The sequence below is a fragment of the Pantherophis guttatus genome, chromosome 3, assembly GCF_059756535.1.
Source record: "Pantherophis guttatus breed Tessera chromosome 3, ASM5975653v1, whole genome shotgun sequence".
Lineage (NCBI taxonomy): Eukaryota > Metazoa > Chordata > Lepidosauria > Squamata > Colubridae > Pantherophis > Pantherophis guttatus.
In genome coordinates, this window is record NC_142065.1 from 147453782 (window position 1) to 147476309 (window position 22528).

Below are 22528 nucleotides of genomic sequence, written 5' to 3' on the forward strand. Positions count from 1 at the left end.
TGCAAATAACATTTTACAATTGAATAATAATATATAATAAGAGCTATTTTAACAAGGCTAGATTGTCAATTTCAGTATAACAAATTAAATGTATTTAGCATTTGGAAAAGCATAGTTTTAAGAGTGACTTCTGTTAGATAAAGCAAGAGTTCTTATATATTAAAGAAATCACTAAAAATATGAAGTTGAAATATCACATACATTTTGGGACATCGTACTTATGACATTCAAAATATGTCTTTAGGCCAAATAATGCTATCAATGCTATACTACAGAATTAAGTTTGAAGAATAATTTCTGGCAGTTATTACCAGATTTTAAGCAATTCCTTTAGGAATTAAGAGAGAATTCTGGAGTTATTCAACTCTGGTTACCAAGTGAAGGCACTATAGTTAAGTTGACTAATTCTGTGATCAAATTCAACTAAAAAAATTAAGGGAAAAAGCAAAGCTACAAATTTACTCAGATCTCCTGGAAATTATTTCTGAAATACCACCAGAATGCCTTCTTAGAGAGTCACAAGTAATAATTATTTAATTGCTTATTTTTGGTTAAATAATGTTATCTGGCATTCTTTCCAGGGAAGGATCCTTCCTGAATATCATTCACTCATTTCCCTGTTGCAAGGCCAAATCTGCATATAATGCCCTAGAAAACTTTCACCTCAAGCAAATGGCCCCACAGATGCATTAAGTTTCTATTTTCCAAACACTTCTGCAAATAAAAGTTTCCCTCTTTTCAGAATCAACAGTAACAGTTGATATATGCATATAAGTATATCTATGCAATACAGGATAGCCTGTAAGGTCTTGGAATCGGGACCAATGCATAGCACAGATGACTTATCTTTCTTTCCCGCCTAGAAGTTCCATAGTCATAACCCGAGACAAGTTGTTCACAGATCAAAGGAAAATGTTTTAACATCTTCATGTGTACATTCACAAGAATCATACACAAGAGTAATCCTATTCCTGCAAAATCTAAAATAGAACTGAACCTTAGGGGTACACCACTTTTTTACAATACTAGTAATAGTTGGCTCAGTGACTATGTCTTCATTCTCTACAATCAAAAGAAATAAAGGTATAAGTCAACCAATTAAGGTATAAGTCAACCCAAATCAAAGACAAATTAATTCAGCTTTAGTTTCTCTTGATTATAGTTGGGCAATACAGTGGAAAATTCATCTATTACTAATTTTTTGCTTTTATTGCTCAACTCAGTGTTATAGAAGTACCATATCTTGAAAGTCACTCTTTATTTTTATAATTTATTGCCTATTTAAATTAGCCATGATTGTCCAATGGCTAATATCTTTTACATGCCTTCGTATTTTTGACAGTTTTTCAGAAGAAATGATCAAAGGGACTGCAAACCAATTTCTGTTCATTTCAGTAAGAATATACGAATTTTTAGTTTTGGCAAGGTAACTTTATAGAGAATACTTCGTAATGTAAGCAAAACAAAAAAGCCTGCCTCAGAAGCACTATTTTTGAAGAATATTTTCTAAATAAATGTATTTATTTTCTATATTTTCCCCTTAAGAGATAATAAACTACAGGCTCTCATGTATTTCCAGAATTGTTATTCTATTAGTAGAAATATGCTTTAAAGTGTCCCGGAGGCAAAGAAATAAAGGATATAAATAGTCATGGTATGCATATGTGAGGCAGGAAAGGACTTCTACCGATGCCCTCCGTACTTGGCTACCCAGTCAGTTCTTCCATGTACAGGTTGCGCTGGTGGTGGGTGAGTTAAAATGTTCATGCCTTTTGTGGCGGGGCTGTAAGTAGGCCCTGGCAATTGGGCACGAGAAGCTTTGGTTTTCCAAGCATATTCTGAAAACAAAATTACAAAACCAATACAAGCAAATCCACTGACTATACATCCTGCTAATACTTATTCCCCTCTTAAACAGAATCGAGCTAAAATTCAAAGCATATACTTCCAAGTAAGGATCTTTATACAATAGATAAAACTATGCTATGTTCCAAAAAGGTTAGAACATAGTGATAAGAAAGGGGAAAAAATGTGTTAATTGTTGAAGAATGTTATTGTTTCTACAGTCACAGTAAGCCTTTGTTACTACAGCGATAATAGATTATGGAGCTCAGAAAGACAGCCAAACGGACACAGACTGACAAGGGATAAAGAAAGTGTCCAAAGCAGCTCTGATTCTATATACTGAGAAGTGGCAAAGTTCAGAAATAGCAGCATGATCAGGAATTAAATATATAATATGCTTTCAAATATAGATGTGTGACAGAAAAAATGGTAAAAATCATCTATTAATCACTCAGATGTCCAGAGAACTACTTTATGTATGAACAAAGAATTTGAATTGTATTCTGATTGCATTTGTGAAAATCAGCCTTAAGAATTCATTTTGTATTTCAAAATGATGATCATTAGTACACCATGGAGATTATTGAAGTGCTGAGCCACTAATGTGTTTATTTTATGAATTCAACAGTAAAGAAATGGGTGTTCTTTGCATATAATATCAGTTGACTAATTCACTTGGAATGGGGGAATTAAGTTCTATTAAGTTTCCCTCAATGTACATAGTAAACTTAATGTGTTTTTCCGATTTACCAAAGACCAAGCAGAGTAAAAAAGTCAGGTCTTGTCATCTCATATTGCTGTTCCAAGGTTCCCTACCTCAATACTGCTCTGCCTACACCCTGGGTCCATGTTCTCTTGCTAAAAATCCACTTCCACAGCCCTTATATCCAGGTGGAGGTAACGAGCCACCTGCAACAGCGAGTCAGTAAAAGACAGATTTTCTAATAAAATTGTCACTTTCCAGAACATGGGATTTCAGCTTGGGTTTTGCCCTGCACCCTATTCCCTTTGACATTTAAGCTTTTTTCAAGATAAAAAAATCCAATTAAATTTATACTATTCTGAACAGAAGAACATAAAAATAGTTTAGGGATGAAATGGTGCAAGCACTACAACAAATAAGCAAGACTATAGTGAGAATTCCAGTCTTGTTCATTGACTCTAACTGCACTGCTATGTCTGCCCATCTAATAAGGGTCAATTAATTGTCATGCAACTCTAAACTAAATATTGTATTATTCATGAATCACAGAGTAAGAAATTACTAAAACACAACTTAATACAATGCAATGTATGCCTGCTATATTAACATTTGGGATATATTTAAGAGGGAGCATTGGACATATTTTGGAATTTGCCAGTAGCAAAAGAAATGATTACTATATTTATCTGAAAGAAAGATGAGCCCTCCCAATGAAAAGCAGTCAGGAAAAAAATCTTACAACATAGACAAAAGTTATACGATGTCCACTTTCCACATCTTGTTAATCCTAGCTAAAATCCATCCTTAATATTTCCCTTCCTGAATAAATGCATGCATGTAATGCACTACTGTATGTATTTAGCAAATTTATTGCTAAATTTGTGCATTTTTATTTCCTAAGGGGCTAAAATAAAAAACTGAGCTCCAAACTTAACAAAATAGGCCTATTTGTGATTTTCCCATATGGTTCCCAGCCTGCAGAAGTTGTTCACAACAAACTGTGAATGGATTTTAGCAAATGGATGCTAAAAACAGGTCAAAATGATGGGGGTTTTTTCTATGGATTTGGAAAGAAACAAATTTTGTTCTGGAAAGGGAAGGTTAATTAAATTTTGGATGACGATAAGGATGATTGATAGGAATCTCCAATTAAATCTTGTTTAATATAAATTTAATTTAATACATTATATCCCGAGTATAACTCAGCAAATCTACCTACCTAGGCACCAACCCAAATCCTTTTTAAAAAGCACAACAGATGAATTAAACCTATATAACTTCATTTATTTCAGCACAATGTAAGTAAGATCATTTCGTACCTGTAACTGATGGACCAAGAGGTGCTAATTGTATCCTCTGACCTGCTGAACCAACCTCTTTTTTGTGAAATGAAGGGATATATCCTCCAGGAGCATTGTAAGCAGCACCAATAAAGCCAGCATTTCCTACAGCTTGATAAACAAAATTAAAATTCAGGAGGGGGCTAGATAGTAAAAACATCCTTGCAAATATGTTGCGTGAATGAGTAAATAAATCAGTCGATCAATATTATAGTGCTATTCATAAAGAGGAATATCTATTGTACTCTTTACTCATATATAACTAATTTTATTGTGTAATATATTATATACACATTGTATAATATATAACTTTCTCAAGAAAGCTTTACAACAAGAAGGCATGTGCAGATTGTCATTTTTTGCATGGGGATGGTCTCCCGGTTTATAGACTAGTGCCTTAACCAGTAGACCAAACTGGCCCTCAAAACTTTAAGCTATTATCAAAAAAGATGGAATATCAATCAATCAATGAAATAAGGAAAAGTACCTATTATAAAACATAAGGTTCAAAATTCTTCACCCCGAGTTAAGTTTTCCACCTACCATAGGTGGAACATAAAAGCCAATTATAGCATATTTTTTAAAAATTCTACCTCCATTCTCCCAGTGTTGGCTCCCATTACTACATCTTAACAAATATTGTTAGCCTATGAAGATAAGCTTTTGGCAGAGTCCTGCAAACAGGATTTTTGCTGTGCTAATCCAATCTAACTGATTTAATAATATACAGGTAGTCTTTGACTTGCACCACTCGTTTAGTGACTGTTTGAAATTATGATGGAGCTGAAAAAAGTCCAGTCCTCACATTTATGATGGCCTTCACACGTACCATCCCTATGGTCACATGATCACAATTCAAATGCTTGCCACAAGCTTGCATTTACAACCAATTATAGTGCCTTGCAGTCATGTGATCACAATTTGCAACCTTCCCAGCTGGCTTCCAACAAAGTAAGTCAAAGGGGAAAGCAAAATTTACTTAATTATTGTGTGATTGACTTAAAAACCATGGTGATTTGTTTAATGTAACAAAAAAAAAATGATCATAAAATTGGGCATGATTCATTTAATGACCACCTCACTTAGGTGTGGAAGTTTTGGTTCCAACTGTGGTCATAAGACAAGCACTACGTATATTCTTAAAATGCATTCCATAAACAACAGTAACAGAATAAGATGACAAAATTAATAATTTTGGATTAGCAATCTGTGACAACAGAAAGATATAAAGTGTAAATAAGCAGTTTTTTTGTATTTGGAGATATTCCTCAAGGGTACAAGATAGCTACTTTTTCATAAATTATACAAAACAATGGTGAAATAGATAAAGTAAAAAATCTTTATTGCTGTATATATAATACACAAATCAACAAAGCAGTTTTTGTTTTTTTCTGTAAATTTTTCTGCATTAGGAAACTAAACTAAACTAAAGATCTAACCGTTCTAACAGTTCAAAATGACTGTTAAGAGATGCAGATTAAGACAAATATGTTATTTATATACTGATGGGATTTAAGCAGAAGTTGAACAAATAGAAGAAAGATAATGAGGTTGAGACTGATTGCTCAGGCAAAAATCAATACAGGGATCTTTAAAAGACGAACTCATATCAGGGATAATCTAAAATTGTCCGGCTGTTCTTACAGTCATTTCTGTAATTATTTTACACAAGAACAATATATGATAGAGACATTTGGAAAATTGGATACTTCTTTGGGCATCCCACTACAAAAAAATTACCATATAGCTAAGAGTAAGCATAAAGTAGTAGATAAAATGAGAAGAGATTGGTGTGCTTGCCATTGAAGGAAACCCAACAGCCAAAAGAATTTGATGTTATAGCATTTATAAACTAATACTGGACAAAAATGGACAGATCAAAGATGTGATTTCCTTATTGTATACTAGAACCTGGGGCATCCCAATGTAATTGATTGCAGTAGATCCAGGACAAACAAAAGAAAACATTTCCCTCACACAACTGATGTGTGACAGTTCACTATTAAGTATAACTGTTGACAGAAATATGCTGAACAAAATAGTTCTTTGATCTGATGCAGCACGGTGAAATCTGAAACAGATATTGTATATCCTTTTCATTCACCAATATCATAAATGAATCCTAAATAGGTTTTAAAAAATAGATTGTGGAACTTTGGTTATTACGATTTACAAAAACGGAACGGAAAGAAGAAATGTATTTGGCAAGTGACAGCTTCAGCAATGTTACTTTAGAGACACTGGCCTTAATGTTTCATTCAAACTTTCCACAAGTGTAAAGTGTAACCAGATAATTATAGAACGGCATATCTGTAAATGAATGCATTTAATAAAGCACCCATTACATAGTTCTATCTGGTTATGTATTTGTGTATATGCTGTACACGATCATGAAGTAATTCTAGGCAGTAAGTAGGCAATCCTTCTTACTAGGGTTAAGAAAACATATAAGCAGTATATGCTGTATTCTATATTCATTAGAAGAGATTATGAGGGAATAAATTATTATGCACTACTTAGTGGCCTGTTGCAAGAGCTAAGTTTTTACAGCTATGCAACAGCTCAACAGTGTCAGGGCCATTCAAGGGAGGAGCTTCACAGGAGAGATGAACCTACAGAGAAAGTATGCCACAAGGTGACAATATTTTACAGCCTACGCCCTGAACCTCTTTCTTCTAATCCCTAGACTCGAATTTCAAAATCAATCCTTCCCAAGGCAGAATACTTCCCCACCCCTCGTACCAAACACAGTACATTCTCATATATTTATGTCACTTCTTTCAAGTGTGTTGGGCGAAATAGGAATAAATAATTGGATAGCATCTCCCTCAGAACTCAGTGAAAAAGGGAGGCAGGCAAGCAAACAATTTACTGGGACCAAGCCTGCCCTCTTAAGCTAGCTCTTCGAAGGAATTTTTTTTAAAAAAGTAACATCAAATTAATTGGCCTCACATAATATTCATCTCGGATCCTAATGACCTCTCCTGAATTCTTACAGTAAAAGGCAAATCGTGGATATCCAAGAAAAAACAAACAGATTTCTACAAGAAATGTAGAAGACCTATCCATTGAAAAACAAGGATTGTTTCGGCTTCTGAATTCCAAACAGAAGCACAGTAAAGTAACAAAGTGTCAATCCAGGTAGATTGGGGGGGGGGGGAGCTAAAGAAGTTAAAATCTATGTATGATTTATACTTCAATTCAAATTTAATTATTTAATGACTATATATTGTCATCCAAGAAGACTCTTTTTTAATACTGACATTGGTGTCCAGGCGGAGAACTGTTTACTCTTTGCAGGATGTCAATAAATGTTTAAAGTGCTGCCTTTCCCAAGAAAAATAAAATAAGGACTTAAAAGATGAAATGAAACAGCTAATATATCAGCAACCACACACAGTATTTGCTGGTACAGGTTTCTTTACAAATAACAGCAAGAATTCTTATGGGCACAATACATAAAAATACACAAATGTTATGTGTGATAGTTTCATTTCGATAGCAATGTTTTTGGCAAACAGAATGGTGAGTATATAATTTTCATTCATTAAATGGTATATGGAAATTTGCAAAAACATACTAATCTCTTCCGTCTTTGTGTGTTTACTTTTCTATTTTCTAGATTTAGAGAAGGAAGATAATAAAAATATGGATATTCCAACCATAAACTAGAAAGTATCAGGCATTATAAAGAAACAAATGATTACTATATCAAATGGTGTGAAATTATGTATTCACAGTTTTTGGATAGCATACAACAAAACAAGTAACTAGAAGGCTTCTTATGACTTGCCAGCCAATAAAGTCTATCAACTACATCCCTTTGATCAAAAAATATTTCAAAGGTAGTCCTTGACTTATGACCACAACTGATCCACTGCACCATTCACAAGTTCAATGCAATTCATCATTCAAAGTCACAAACGTTACCGGAATGTAGCAGCCCAAGTGGAAGCAGAAATGATATTCCATTCCAAAAACTAAAATTCTCCATAATTAAAACATATTGCAGATATGCAGGAAATGGACACCTGAGTTTTTATCAAATCACAACAATAATAACTCTACCTGATGTATTGTGTTTGATGCAAAACAGCACGATTAAAATACCATAATGCTTATGTAAAAGAAACCTTTTTTCACAAGGAAGATTTTCTATGTACATAAAACTGCTAAACTGAAGGAATGTTAAAGTATTATAGATTTTATAACTTACTGAGAAGTTAATTGTAATTATGCTTAGTTAAAAATAACAAATCTGAAAGGAAATAAATCATGTTATATGTAATTGCCATTCATTACCTTTGGGATCCTCTAATTTTTCATTCACTCTTTCTTTGCATGAGAGTTTTTCAATTGGTTTAATTAAGTTTTCTTCTTCAGAGAAGGCAATAAAGCAGATGGAAGAAAAGGATGAAAATAAATGCTTTAGAAAAATAGGAAAACTGGATGAAATGAATGGAAGAAATAATAAGAATAAGAAATAATAAAAAGGAACAAATCTGAAAATAAAGCGTAAACAAGCTTTGCAAATTAGTAGTTTCCTACCTACAGACAAGATCAATTTTAAAAACAGCAACCCTAGACCCGTGTTTTATTATAATTCCAAATAAAATGCATGCATTTTAGATTAGTAGAAATAGAAATGTATTATGAGAAGGTATTACTTTTAATAATCCACAAAAAGACTATTATAGAATTTTGAAATTGGTTTATGATTCAAAAAGAGTGCTTCAAGATTTTGGAAGAATGTGAACAGAACCCATCCATGTCTCATTAAAGAAACATTATCAAAGTCTAGGATCATGCAATGGCTGCAGAGAAGCTTCTGATGCAGTTGTGTGATCCTGGAAGTGACTTGCTTAAATGACTAAGGGGCAGGTGCTCTGTCCACATTATTTGCTGCTCTGAAACACCTTTCCTAAGTCAGATCAAGAATTGAGATGGGCAACTGTATAAATAAATAGCCCTATCAGAATATATAATTTACCCCAAGAGTGACGAATTCTGTCTGACTCCCAAATTCTTGATATAACCAGATTTTAATGTTATGCAAAGATATGAATTCAGTTTTTGTACTGTACAATTTTTGAATGCAGAATTCTTCCAGCCTTAGCCTTACATTTTAAGTCATCCACAAATGGATGGCCTCACCTTAGCCCCTATGAGCATTCATAAAAAAATAAAAATATCAGGTCATCCAATACTTCATTTTGAAGCATTCCCGGCCTTTGGGGAATGAAGGGAAAGAAATGAGAACAGGTAAAGTAGGAAATGAGATGGCATATCAAGAAGACAGTGAGGAATGGAAGGAATGTTGTTTGAGCTCTTTACACATGTTGTTCTGTGGGAGTGATGATATGTAGGAGATTTGTTTTAATGAGATATTCATAGTCTCTGGTCAATTTTAGGCAGCAGCTAGAGGGGTCTAATCAACTAATTAAGGTCACAAAGCTGAGCTTCTTAACTTTCCCTTAGCACCTTTTAGGTAAGTACTATGATGGGGAGAACAACAGTTCAGGAAGAGATGGCTTGTTTAAGCAATCTCTCTGCCTTGCCAGGGGGACAAACATGGGTCAGGCACAAGAAACGATACCACAGAACAATGGGCCAGGCATAAGAAACGATTTCACATTAATTGCTGAATGCAACAGCAGCAACCAGTGACCTTCACAGCATCTTCCTCTTTCTGTCACATGGCTGGCTTAAAGACTATGTCACTTAGTGAGCATGTCACCTGAACCAACTGCAGTCAGTCACTAAACGAGAGCTACCTGTATGTATGTAGTGTGTTTTAATTTGGAAATTTCTACGTTCTTCTCTGACCTGGTTTCAAACCAATGAAAGAATGATGGAAGTGAATTTGTTACGTGAACATGGTATATCAGCAATTTTCATTGGCTAGAAAAGAAAAGTCCTTCCAGGCTGTGCTCAACATTACATTTAATATATACTCTTCTTGCGTACAGTAAAATGAAATCAGTAATGTAGGGGGATAATAATGTCACAACTACGACTTAAATCCAGTTAATCTATTTATGCCATCTAGCAAGAAAGTTACACATCCTAATTATCTAAACACATAAGCACATACACACACTCTCTTACTTTTATCCATTTGGAGACACCTTCAAGCAGGATAAATAATATCTTGTGAACTTCAATATCTGTTTTTATACTGCTGAAAAGCTGAAATGTCATCAAACAGAGAAACAACCTCTGGGTACATATATGTTGTGATCATCTCTATGCAAAGCCAAATCCCTATTCAAAACTATGCATATTAAACTGGAAAAGGGCATTATGCTTGAAAATAATTGTGGAAATAATAAATTTTATAAAATACATTAAAAACAATATAGGATGTGTAATACTGTATTACATTAATTACCTGCATTGACTTGATTGAAAGCGAGACCTCCAATTGGTGCTATTGATTTTGAAAACAAAGGATTGTTGTAAGTACCATGGATTCTTTCTTTAGTGACCACTCCTGAGGAAACATTCTTAGGATTTACACCTTTAAGAAATTATTATGCTAAAGGTTAATATCTATCAGTCACTCAGGAAGTCACAGTATATAGCTTCATGAATACAGGAAGTATTAAAAAAATACTTCCTATTGAAACTAATTTTAGATTCAGAATTGAAAAAAAGTAATCCTTAAAGAAAGTCATAAATAATTTAAGTTACAGGTAGTCCTTGCTTAATGACTCTAATTGAGGTTAGAATTTCTGTCACTAAGTAAAGCAGTCATTAGGCAAAACATATGACCACACTGCTTAGCAACAGCAATTCTGGTAGTTTCAGTTGTGGTCATTAGGCAAGGACTATATCATTGTCAGATGAGGTCCTCATGCTTCTCTTATACTGTGTCTCACTCACTATACTGCTTCATCTCACTGCCTTCTTCCCAGCCATTACTATAGCATACAAACAAACTTCCAAAACATCTTAGATAAATCAAAAGATCTAGTAGACCAAGAAGAAAAAACAGGAGTCATCTATAACAGCAACAGTGCCCTAACAATTTGGGCACCAGGGAATGGTTCCATGGAGAGGTTTTTCTGTGGACGTAGTTTGTGTGCTGCCTGCATCTCATAGATGAGGCTTCGCTTGTTTGCACAGCTCAGTTTCTGCCATGCCATGGCCCGGTGCCAGTCCACCGACTGGGGGCTGCAGACCCTTGATCTATAATATACAGTTTAACGACTATTAACAGCCACTAAGTAAGACAGGCAGGCAGAAGATTAGTAGAGCACATCCGTGAACTCCAATTAGCAGTCAGAAAACACAATGAGGACTCTAATATCACAACACATTGACAGCCTCAATCATAGCTTCAACTAGAAAACTGAGCATCTTAGATCAAGCTAAATTCAAAAATGCTAGGGAAACCTGGCACTCATACACATCAGCCACCAATAGATACCTAGAGATAAACCGTATTTAAAAGAGACAACAAAAGCTGAGAAGGCGACAAAAAGATCAAAACATATCCTCTCCAGCAGCCTACACCCAGAGAAGCAGGGATTAACATTAGACAAACAACTGAGCAGAAAGCAATTCCCTAATCAGGGAAAATCACATCCCCACCAACACTGGCAAAGCAAGCTACTGTATATAAACAGGGAGCAAACCCCACCAACAAACATCTGCAAGCAAACCACCAAACTCAGAGAGCATCCAGCGCTCCACTTCTAACTGGAATGCAATGCATATGCATGGTATGGAGGCTTGGACCTCTGCTGATTCTTATGAAAAGTCTTCAAACTTTTCAATTAAAGTTAAAAAGAAAACGGAAAACAAACTACCTCCTGAAGGGACTGATCTCAATTACTATCAGTTGAGGGACAGACAGCACCTACTATCAGTTCAGGGACCAGCTGCTTCCTCAGCCCCCAGATCAGAGGTGGGTTTCAGCAGGTTCTGACCAGTTCTGGAGAACCGGTAGCAGAAATTTTGAGTAGTTCGGAGAACCGGTAAATACCACCTCTGGCTGGCTCCGCCCCCATCTATTCTCTGCCTCCTGAGTCCCAGCTGATCGGGAGGAAATGGGGATTTTGCAGTAACCTTCCCCTGGAGTGGAGAGGGAATGGAGAATTTACAGTATTCTTCCCCTGCCATGCCCACCAAGCCATGCCCACCAAGCCATGCCACACCCACAGAACCAGTAGTAAAAAAATTTTGAAACCCACCACTGCCCCAGATCTCCCATAAACACAAACATACCAGAACATGTTCACACAGCTCAGATTTTAGTCTGAAAAATACAAGAGAAGATAACTTCACAGACCCTAGATTGCAGACGATATTATGAAAATCAAGGCCAGTTACTACTGGCTTAAGTCATGTCCTTACCCTGCTTCACCCAGCTCTGAAAGAGAAAATGAAAACAGCAAAGGCGAAAGGGCACCTATTAAAGCTTACTGAGGGAAAAACTACTCTCCTGATGGGCTCCATGACACCTGATTTTCTTGGGCTTTGTTATTTTTGATCATTAATCGTCTGGTCATATCAGCTAACTATTCTTTTATTATTTCAGTATCCAGACATTTTAAAGTGGATTTTTTTTTCATATTCGCTATAGCAGTATATTGCATGGAATGAGATTACTGAATGAAAAACACTTAAGTCAAAAAAGGCAGCAAAAATGAAATAAACAAGCATATACAGTATATACATGCACACACACACACCATTTTATTAACTGAGTCTGATAATGCGTTAAATAATCTCCTCTTACCAGGAACATATCTTGATTGTTTCAAATAGTACTGTTTTGCCGAAGTAGTTGATATTCCAGAGTCGTTTCTCTTCAGAACTTTGTTTTCTCCTGACCTGCCAGAGGTAGGAGACTTAGACTCAGGAACGCTGAAAATAAAGATTATGGAACATCACAAATGAATTCCTAGTCTTCTTATGATCTTAGGACTCTTATATTTTAATTCAGCAAAGAGTTGAATAGCACGTAGCAAGAAATTACATGCGGGGATAGGAAAATACATGAAAGCAAATCTTTTCCAAATAAACTTAAAATAAATTTAAAAACACAGCATTTTTACTGTACCATACAGTACCAAACACAGATCCTTTCTAATCCTGTGGAGAATTATTGTGATGTATGTGAGTATCACTATAGGTAGTCCTTTACTTATATTCACAATTGGGCCTGGAATCTCAGTCGCTCATTAAGATGTCACATGACTGCTTCATTCAACAACTATAATCCAAGCTCTCCGTGTTGCAGTCATTAAACAGAGCGCTGGGGAGAAGGCTTGGGTCTCTCAGTCATAGTGGAACAAGAGGAGGATATGGGCTTCCCAGTATACCTGGGAGTCCAAGCCCTTTCTCCACCCGCCAGGGAGAATGATCATGAGAACAATGGCATTTGCTAGTATTTTTGCCAGATTTGACGTCTGTTCCTCCAGCGCATTTCCTCTCATTTTAAGTGTGTCCTAACTTTAAACAGTTGTCAAACAACTGGTTATAAGTTAAGGACTACCTATATTTATATGCCGTTGGACTTTCCTGCTTTTGTTTAAGGTGCTGTCTTAATAAAAAGGGTAATCATGTCACTGATCCAGTGCCAATTCCATATTCCAGGGGTTAGCAGGGATTGCCAGCCACAACCATGCAGTTATGCCTTTTACAATGTTTATTTGTACTATGAGCTGATAATTATTTGCCCAAGTACCTTTGTCCAAAAAAAAAAAAAAGATGCTAGCAAATGTCTATTAACTATTTTCATATTCCGGATTAAGTCTGTTCCTTAGCCTAACCACACCCTCTTTAAGTGGCTGGCATCATGTCCACATTCCAGAAGGAGTTCACAATCAATCCTACCTGTTGAGAAAATATAAGCTATATATAAAACAGCATAAAATACATATATTTAGCATTTATCAGGGCCAGATGGAGAGACTATATATTAATCACAAATAACAAAAAAAAAATGTAATACCTTACCTAAAAAGCGATTCTTTTGTTTTCTTTTCATTTAACACCACAATGCTAGGCTTCTTAAAATAAGAAATTCCAAATTCTGTATCATCAAAATCATCCCAACTATCCATTGCCTTTAACATAGTTTGACCCCACCGGCGTCGATTGTTTTTCATACCCATTGTACCATTTGAGGGTCCTATGGCTATGTGTTTCTGTTTTGATTACAAAAAATTAGAAGTTATTTCTGATATATTTTAGAAGTTTACATTACTATGTTGAACTGGAAAAACTGCAATATGTGTTTGGTGGGGGGTATTTATTTCTGAGTATAGAAATAAAATAAATCTTGTCTTCTTCTCACAGTAAAAAAATATAAACTACAATACTTTTCAAATACTATAAGAGAGAATTATAATAAATGACCCGTTATAATCATTCATTCCTGTGAAAGAATACAAATGCCAGGAGCATTACTGCTGCCAAATTAATCTAGGATTGGATATGGAAATGCAATGTATAGAAAAAAAAGAACACAGCTACAAAAAGGTTAACAGAGATAAAGAGATGTAGTTAGAGGGGAAAAAATGGGAAAAACATGTGGTATGCAGAAACAGCACAAACTACAGATGGAGAAGATTTTTTTATAAAATGGGAAAACCCAAGGAAAATTTTGTAATAGTTCATGGAGGAAATGGAGGGGGAGTGCAGAAAAACTGATTTATGAAGACAGGGTTAAAGAAATAAAAAATAGTAAACCAAAATGTCCTTGAACATTAACATGTGATGAAATATTTTTGAATTCACGAGAATATATTGTAAAACTACCTCTCAAAGTGGTTTGAACCGAGCACTTCTGGAGCAATTATAGACTTGGTCATAAGTTGTTTCTGAGTGCAACTTACTGATATTGAGTTTTTACTGATGGCTGGAAGGAATGACTGAGGCTGTTGCTGTACTGATGGTTGCTGACTCACTGCATTCTGAGGCAGCTGGATTGACTGGAGGGGATGTTGGTTATTCTTGGATGGACACTGTAGCTTATCAGTTACATCTAGTGAAGACTGAGATTCTGGCACAGATACAGCTTCTAATTTTGATATATGTTCAAGTTTGGGCAGAGATGGTTTTCGTTCTGTTAACTTGGGATATGGCTGTTTCTGATTGATGCATTGTGAAGGTGGTCCTAAAATCTGGCCCACTTGAAAGTAAGGAAACTTCAATGCCTAAGGAAAAAGACAAACTAATAAGTATATGGCAGCTAAAAGAATGCAACTAAAGATCTTGCCAAATAGAGGGTTGAAAAAATATATATAGGAGGTTATACAAAATGAAACAAACCAGAGTTACTGGAGTAGAACAGGACTTTTAATTTCATGGAAAACAAGACTACTGCAGTTTAGTGACTGAGAACGTAAGCTTGGAAGTTCAAATCTCTCATTAACCATAAACCACTTAAGTCATGCCTAAGCCACTAGCAATTTTCCAAAAACATTCTAATAATTTCTGTGAACCAACACTTTGCCTATGGTCTTTCCCTTCTACTTCCATATACCTTGTTAAATTTAATTCTTTTCTAGTTCATCATTCCTGCCCACATCTGGCTTAAGTGTAAGCTTGCCTGCCGATCATCAGTATCATCATCATCACTTTTAAAGTTCAGTATGTGGAAATGCATTTATACATCGAAAGGGTACTGTAATTAATAATATTTAAAATCTATTTTTGTTGACTTTTCTCAAATGCTCAGTGTACAGTAGCTGATAACCAGGCAGAGGGCAATTTTTTCTCTTTGTTTATCTAAAGCTTTGAGAAACAAGTTGTTGAAGATCAACAGGGAAAGACATACACATAACTTTTGGGAAGTATCAATTCATAAAGTCATTTCAAGCACCAAGAATGACAGATTTCTTGTTAAGAACTTCCTGATTTCCCTAAAGCAGGGTGGAAAATATGTAGCCTTCCAGCCTTTGTTGCGCTCCAATTACAGTCATACATATAGACACTTGTTTCTCAACAGAGTACATTTTCCATGTTGTTTTATTTAATAAAATTTCAAATACATTGCAATATGTTTTATAGTTAATCTTATGAAATAATAGGTTTTCCTTTCTTTTAAGATACTTGGTTAAAGAAAATTGCAAAAGTATTCTGTATATTGTGCAAGTGCTTCTAACAAAACCATTTTTGATTTTGATGAAGTGCTTGTAAATGACTCATGAGATTGTGAGCGGGTTTTTTTTTTGCAATAGCTTATACTCATTGTATAAGCAAAATTGCCATATTGTTAATACCACCGGCCTGCATACCTGACTTGCTGTAGGTCGTTTCTTTGGATCCCAGTTTAACATTTCATTCATGAGAAACAATGCCTCACTGCTGGCATTTGGAATGAGAGTCTTTAGATTTATTGAAACACACTGAGGGAATCGAAAATTCATGGCAGCAGCAAGCTGGTAACCTTCTGGCCAATCACTCTGTATAGGAGAACAACAAGGTAGTCTTTAAAACTAAAATAAGACAATTTTATTATTTATTGTTGAATGTGTACAACTATTATTTTTGGTTAATTTGTTTAACCAAAACCCAAACTTGTTCACAGGTAGTCCTCAAGTACTGATTGCAATTGTGACTGGCAACTCCATCACTTAAGTGACATGGTCACAACATGTAATGATATATGAGAATGACCTTGAGGGACAAAGTGAAGATATGTTGCCTAGGACAAAACAATGAGGAAGCCCCCAGTGGCTTAACAGTTAGAGGAAGAAACTTAGGATCTGCCCTAATTGATCTGGTGGTTAAAAGTGATGGCAGGAAATCTGTACCTTCAGACTTCAAAAATTATGTTAATGTAGCCTAACAATAAAATAGAATTAGTTCATCTAGTTGTGTTTCCTTTCTGGTTTACTTGAAAGAGCTGACATCAATCTTGCAAGTCTCAAAGTACACATTTCCTACTTGTGGCTTCCTTCTGGCTTTCCCCATTGACTCTGCTTGTTGGAAACTGACACTGAAAGTAACAAATGGTGATCCCAAGATCATGGGATACTGCAACCATCATACATGCCTTCTGATTGCCAAGTGCAACCACTTAACTGCGGGAACACCATGATACCAACTTCAAAGACCAGTCGTAAATCTTTTCCAGTGATGTCATTAACCCTGAATAGTCTCTGAACATGCAATGGGTGAGGATTACCTGTGCTATATACTGGAAAGTTAATTATAGTGATGATGCCAATCCCCACAATGAAAGAATGGGTGAACAAATAACAGAGCTAGCAGAGATGACAAAATTGATTGTTTTAATTAGAGAAAAGAATGCATCCAGCTTTGTTTCTTTCTGAAAATTGCTTCTGAACCTGATTTGGAGTGGCTGCTCCTGGGTGTGAGAGTGCTCAAAGGTGTGCGATTGGCAGAAGGGCATGGCATGAGCTCACAGGGACTTGGGGTGGTTGCTGTAAGGTGAGAGAGGGTACGCAAGTGGGGGAGGTATGGCATGAGCAAAGTGGGGCTTGGGGTGGGCATGCATGGAGGTGGAAGACTTACCTGAGCAACTTAAACAACTTTCCCTGCTGGTTTCCCCTTTGACTTTGCTTATGCAAAGCCAGCAGAGAACACTGCAGTTTGCAAACACAAGACCATGGAGTGTTGCAACTACTATAAGCAAATGCCAGGCCACCAAGTGCTCAGATCATGATTACATGACCAGGGCTGCTGGGACAGCCAGAACTTTGATAATCAATCTTAGCCACCAGTCATTAAGCGCCATAATTTCAAATGGTTGGTGAATGAGTGGTCGTTAACCAAGAGCTACCTGTCATTTTAATTTTATTTGCACCAATTGTAATAATATGCATTTTCAAAATACTTTACCTTCTTTGGTGTTCCTAACACCTGGCAAATTTTGAAAATTTCATCAACTTCACTTGTTCCTGGAAAAAGTGGTCTGAGTGTATATAGTTCAGCCATTATGCTACCAACAGCCCAAAGGTCAATAGGGGAACTATAAATAGAAGATCTCAATAAAACTTCGGGTGCGCGATACCTAAAAAGGGTGAAGAGAAATAATTGATAACTGGTCAAGAGGCTTATAAGTGAAATCCCCATTAAAACTCACACTTACCATCTGGTAGAAACATAATCTGTGTACGGAGGCTGAGATCTTAGTTCTCTAGCCAATCCAAAATCAGCAATTTTAACAAGTTCTGGACCCATACAAAGAAGGTTTTCAGGTTTCATATCACGATGAAAAAATCCTGTAAACATGAATGTAGAATAAATAGATAACAATGGAGTGGATTTCAAATTCTATTAACAATAGGATTCTTTATTTTAAACTACACGGATTGCCATACAAATCTGCTTTTAAATTTTGTTTTCAAACTGCACTAAATACAAACTTCAAAAATTTATCAATCAGGTATAACTGGGAGCTAACCTATTTCACAGATCTGTTACTAACTGGATCAAACTACATTTAAGTCACTGGGTCAATTACATTTGATACGGTTATCAAAACTTTAAAAGAGATATTTTTTGAGATATAGAATGAAATTAAGAATAATATATGTTTAATGAACAAAAGCAAATAACTAGGTCAGATATTTTCATGATTAAAATAAATTTAGCCTAAGCATCATTCAGCCTACATTTAATGTAAATTTCTTCATACCCCTTTAAATACAGCCAAAATTGTATATTTTAAAAGCATATCATTCACAGCAACAATAATCTTTGAAATTTGTTCTCCCTTTTTAATTAAATCTTGCAATAATATCACAAGTGGTATTAGAAATCAGGAATCTGATTCTCTGAAATAGATTGCAGCAAGACCAATGCAGGAGTAGATAGACGTATAGATCATCAAATGGCAAAAAGATCATAAAATATTACAAAATAAACAATAAAATTGAGAGAAAAAATAAAATGTCAGGTAGCTAACATTTTAAGATGTAACAAATCAAAAGTCTCTGTTTCTCATAATAAATTTATATTATCCCAAATCCATACACTCTGCTACTAAAGGAGTGTCTTCTATAGAGTTCTACAAAGCTGCACCTAGCTCTACAATTTCTGTTGGTGCAGAACACTGTAAAATGCACTGCCTGCATTCTAACAACACAAATGGATAGGAACATTTGTACCCTCTAATAAAAATTAGGAAGCCAAATATTATACAAAGGCATAGAACTACTTTATTCAACTTAATACCATCTCTTGGATACTATACAGTACACACTATGAAATATGACAGCCCATTAAATGTCAATAATCACAAATGTGAACAAAGTGAATTAGGATTAGTGTGGTTTTGGAATAAGTGTTGGCCATCAAAAATCTGATTAACACTTACAAAAAAGTGTCCCCTACAAGAAATCAAATGATTAAATCTAGCTCATACTTCCATTTGAAGTGACTTTTTGTGCCCAAATAAAGCACTGTTCTGGATGGAATCCTATGCCAAGAAACTGTAACATTGACAACCATCAATCAATTAATATAGTTTCTGGGATTCAGGTTCCGGAATATTTGATTCTCAAAGTAATCTGATTTTTCTCTAAAATAGTTTATTTAGCAATTATTTTAAACTTTTTATCACTGGACTATTGGGACCATATATCATATGTCTATTACTTCTCCTGTTTGATAAAGAGTACATTAGTCTATTCACTCAAATACTACACAGTAGTAGCAATATATTCTACTCACCATGTTTATGGATAAAAGCTAACCCTTGTAATATTTGATACATAATGTTCCTGATGACAGACTCTGGAAACAGTTTATTTCTGTAATGCAACAAATGAACAAGGTGAAGAAAAACAGGATACTTTTCAGATACAAACAAATATGCTTTATTATTTCATTTATTTATTTATCCAACGCCTTAATCACTTTTTCAAAAATAAAAATCATTGTAACAGATGTGTGACCTTAAAGAATTCAAGTTTCAATAAAAACAGATCCCCTTCTATTAATAAAAATGCCAGGAACCAGGAAAAGTTCTTAGTTGGAAAAAGGAGAGAGGTGCATTATTTCCTCTTTCAAAATCCTTCATAAATTCAGCACATTGGAAAAATATTTTAATCTTTGGATCTTATTATTCTAGTGCTTATGATGAAGTAGCAATCAAGTGTGTGGCTTATTCGGGGAGAAATAATAAAGAGGCTTAAGGGTAAAAATTTTACATTTTTTAAAGAAAAAAATATACAATTCATTGCTATCAAATACCAATAATATAATCTGAGAACAGCATAGGTTCCACTTTTGGCTTACTGTATAATATGAATTAATTATGATTTAGCAACCATTACATCTAACATGGAGAGTCAGTTTGATGTAGTAGTTATGGTGCTGGTCTAGAAACCAGGTAACTAGTCCTGCTTTAAGAATGAAAGACAGGTGACTTTGGGTCAATCACTATTTCTCAGAACAACTCAGTCATAGGCCTTTGTTGTGAGGCAAATAGGAGAGAAAAGAATATTATCTATGTTTGCTACCTTATTAATAAAAAAATACAGGTGGGATTTTTTAAAAAATCTAATAAATATCAAAAATTATACTTCATTAAACTATTGTGTATGTTTTGAATACACAGAGAATTATTAAAGCAAGTGAAAACAGCAGATTGGTTCTAAACATACCTGTCTTTCATTAGCTGATACAGATTTTCCTTCATATATTCAAACACAAAATACAGATGGTCATTTTCTCGAATAACTTCTTTCAGCTTTATTACATTGGCATGATTAAGTTTTTTCAGAGACTACAATACAAGACAACAAATGGGAGAGGTTAGTTCAAACTTGAATAGAAGTATTTACCAATCCTAAAAGCATACAGACTTTGTTTCTATTATGACTTAAGATGCAAACTAAACCTAATGTGGAGATCTTTAAAATTTACAAAGTATATTGCCCTAAAATCTATATTCTAGTTAAATTTCTCTGGGTGCCTTTTCTTCCTTGTTTATCTAATCTATACAATCCAGATGAAATTACTGCTCACAAAAACCTACCCTAGAAAAGTCTGAAAGGGGGAGAGGAGGTTCCATTTTAGCATAGACAAATCCATTTGCATAAACTATTCTCCATTTGTATAATGCAAACCAAACAAAACAGGACAAAAGCACAAATTATTAGCCTTTATTCAGCAAATAACTTCCTTCAAGGATACTTTAAGAAGCCTTCAATCTATAAATGACTTTTATCAATACCAATTAGCCAAGATCTTAACAATTCATTTTCTTTCTTTCTACATATTAGAGAAGAATGTTAATTAGAATAGCAAATCTGGAGTATTTGCACTGAACATAATTTATCAGGTCTAAATATATTATTAAAATTATACTACCCTAATTACCTTAACTTCCCTCAGATTCATACATTCATCCCAAGAATAGAACTTTCTTTTCATTCTGAAATAAAAGTTAAAAGAAAACTTTAAAATAAGAGAATCATACCCCCCAAAATTGTATAAAACTTGTTAAAATATACTAATTTTAAAATATTATTACATAGGCTCTTACTTTAAGAGAAATCCAGCAGGAGAAACACCCCTCTGTTTTTGAGGTTAATTCTTTTAAAAATCCAGAATTGAATAAAAAGATTCATTTGGGACCATTTTGACAGTTACTGTTTGCAATATCCAAAATCTCTCCTAATTCACCAACATGGTCCCAAATTTGTACAGCATCTCAACAAATTCAACAGCTAGTGCAGATTTATTATCTTCTATCAGTTTCACAAGGAGAAAATTCAATTTTTTTTCCCAAATGGGGGTGGGGCAGGAACAAAATAAAAACACTAGTTCTCCCTTATTTCCATCCTGTAGCCAAAACCTGGCAGAACAATAAATAACCTGAAATTTCCATTGTCAAAATGCTTTAAGATAACAGGTTGAAGGTGAGCAAAGGTAGCAAAGTGGGGAAAGATATGCTAGCACAACCCTATAATTTGATCTCACGGAGATCTCACAAGGTGATATATATAGGACTGTGCCGTTAAGTATTAAGTGAACATCAGGATATATCCTGATTATATCCATTATATCAGGATATAATGACATACCTTTTGATGGCCACCAGCTCCCCTGATTCATTGCTCTTCCCCATCAGAACACTGCCATAGGTTCCGTCCCCAAGTTGCTTCAGAGTTGTATAACGATTCATTTTGTAAAAAGTAAGATAGCCAAATGCTCAAAAATCTTAAGTGTTTCTTTTTTCAGAATGGTGCTGTTATACCATTAGTAAACTGTCATAGTAGTTGCTTAAGTCATCAGTCTTCTTTCAATATTATAACCACTCTATCCAGAAATAATATAGTAGCAAATGGAGAAAAGCTGCCATCCTTACATGGATCCTTAATAACAAAATATATAATATAGAAAAACGTTAAACACAAGTGATTGCGCTGGTATAATACAAAATTCTAAATTAACATTCTTAATGTAAAACTATGCATTCAGATTGGACCCAAAACTATGCAGAAGATTGGACCCAAAACAACAAAACTTTCTTGCATATGTGAATACAGGTAGTCCTTGATTTACAACAGTTTACTTAGTGACCGGTCAAAGTTACAACAGCACTGAAAAAAGTGACTTATGTCCATTTTTTTACAGTTACAACCTTTGTAGCCTCTCCATGATCATGTGATGAAAATTCAGATGCTGGGCAACTGGTTCATAC

The 22528-nt window shown here is 34.9% G+C and overlaps 1 protein-coding gene across 6 annotated transcripts; it reads right to left on the reverse strand.

Moving 5' to 3' along the window:
* Window positions 1-1572: 1572 nt before the first annotated feature.
* Window positions 1573-22114, reverse strand: MAK (male germ cell associated kinase). Of its 6 annotated transcripts, XM_087890317.1 has the most exons (15): window positions 21909-22114; window positions 21202-21256; window positions 20484-20605; window positions 19549-19628; window positions 17963-18095; window positions 17713-17884; window positions 16143-16310; window positions 14739-15059; window positions 13858-14048; window positions 12635-12762; window positions 10280-10408; window positions 8191-8262; window positions 3868-3999; window positions 2662-2754; window positions 1573-1838 (listed from the first exon to the last, which is right to left on the reverse strand). In XM_087890317.1, exons 1-14 carry the CDS (start codon window positions 22007-22009, stop codon window positions 2678-2680), a joined length of 1881 nt encoding a protein of 626 aa, XP_087746443.1. In that variant the 5' UTR covers window positions 22010-22114; the 3' UTR covers window positions 1573-1838; window positions 2662-2677. The 6 variants fall into 6 exon arrangements, with proteins under 6 accessions (XP_087746443.1, XP_034285021.2, XP_087746442.1 ...); XM_034429130.3 differs by lacking the exon at window positions 8191-8262; XM_087890316.1 differs by lacking the exon at window positions 2662-2754.
* Between the last annotated feature and the right edge of the window lie 414 nt (window positions 22115-22528).

Coding starts and splice junctions, on each gene's coding strand:
- MAK (XM_087890316.1), bottom strand. CDS start 22,009: ATGAATCGTTATACAACTCTGAAGCAACTTGGGGACGGAACCTATGGC. Junction 18,096..19,548: donor AGCTTTTATCCATAAACATG/GTGAGTAGAATA, acceptor TCATGTTTACAG/GATTTTTTCATCGTGATATG. Junction 10,409..12,634: donor ACAATCAAGATATGTTCCTG/GTAAGAGGAGAT, acceptor AATTTCTTAAAG/GTGTAAATCCTAAGAATGTT.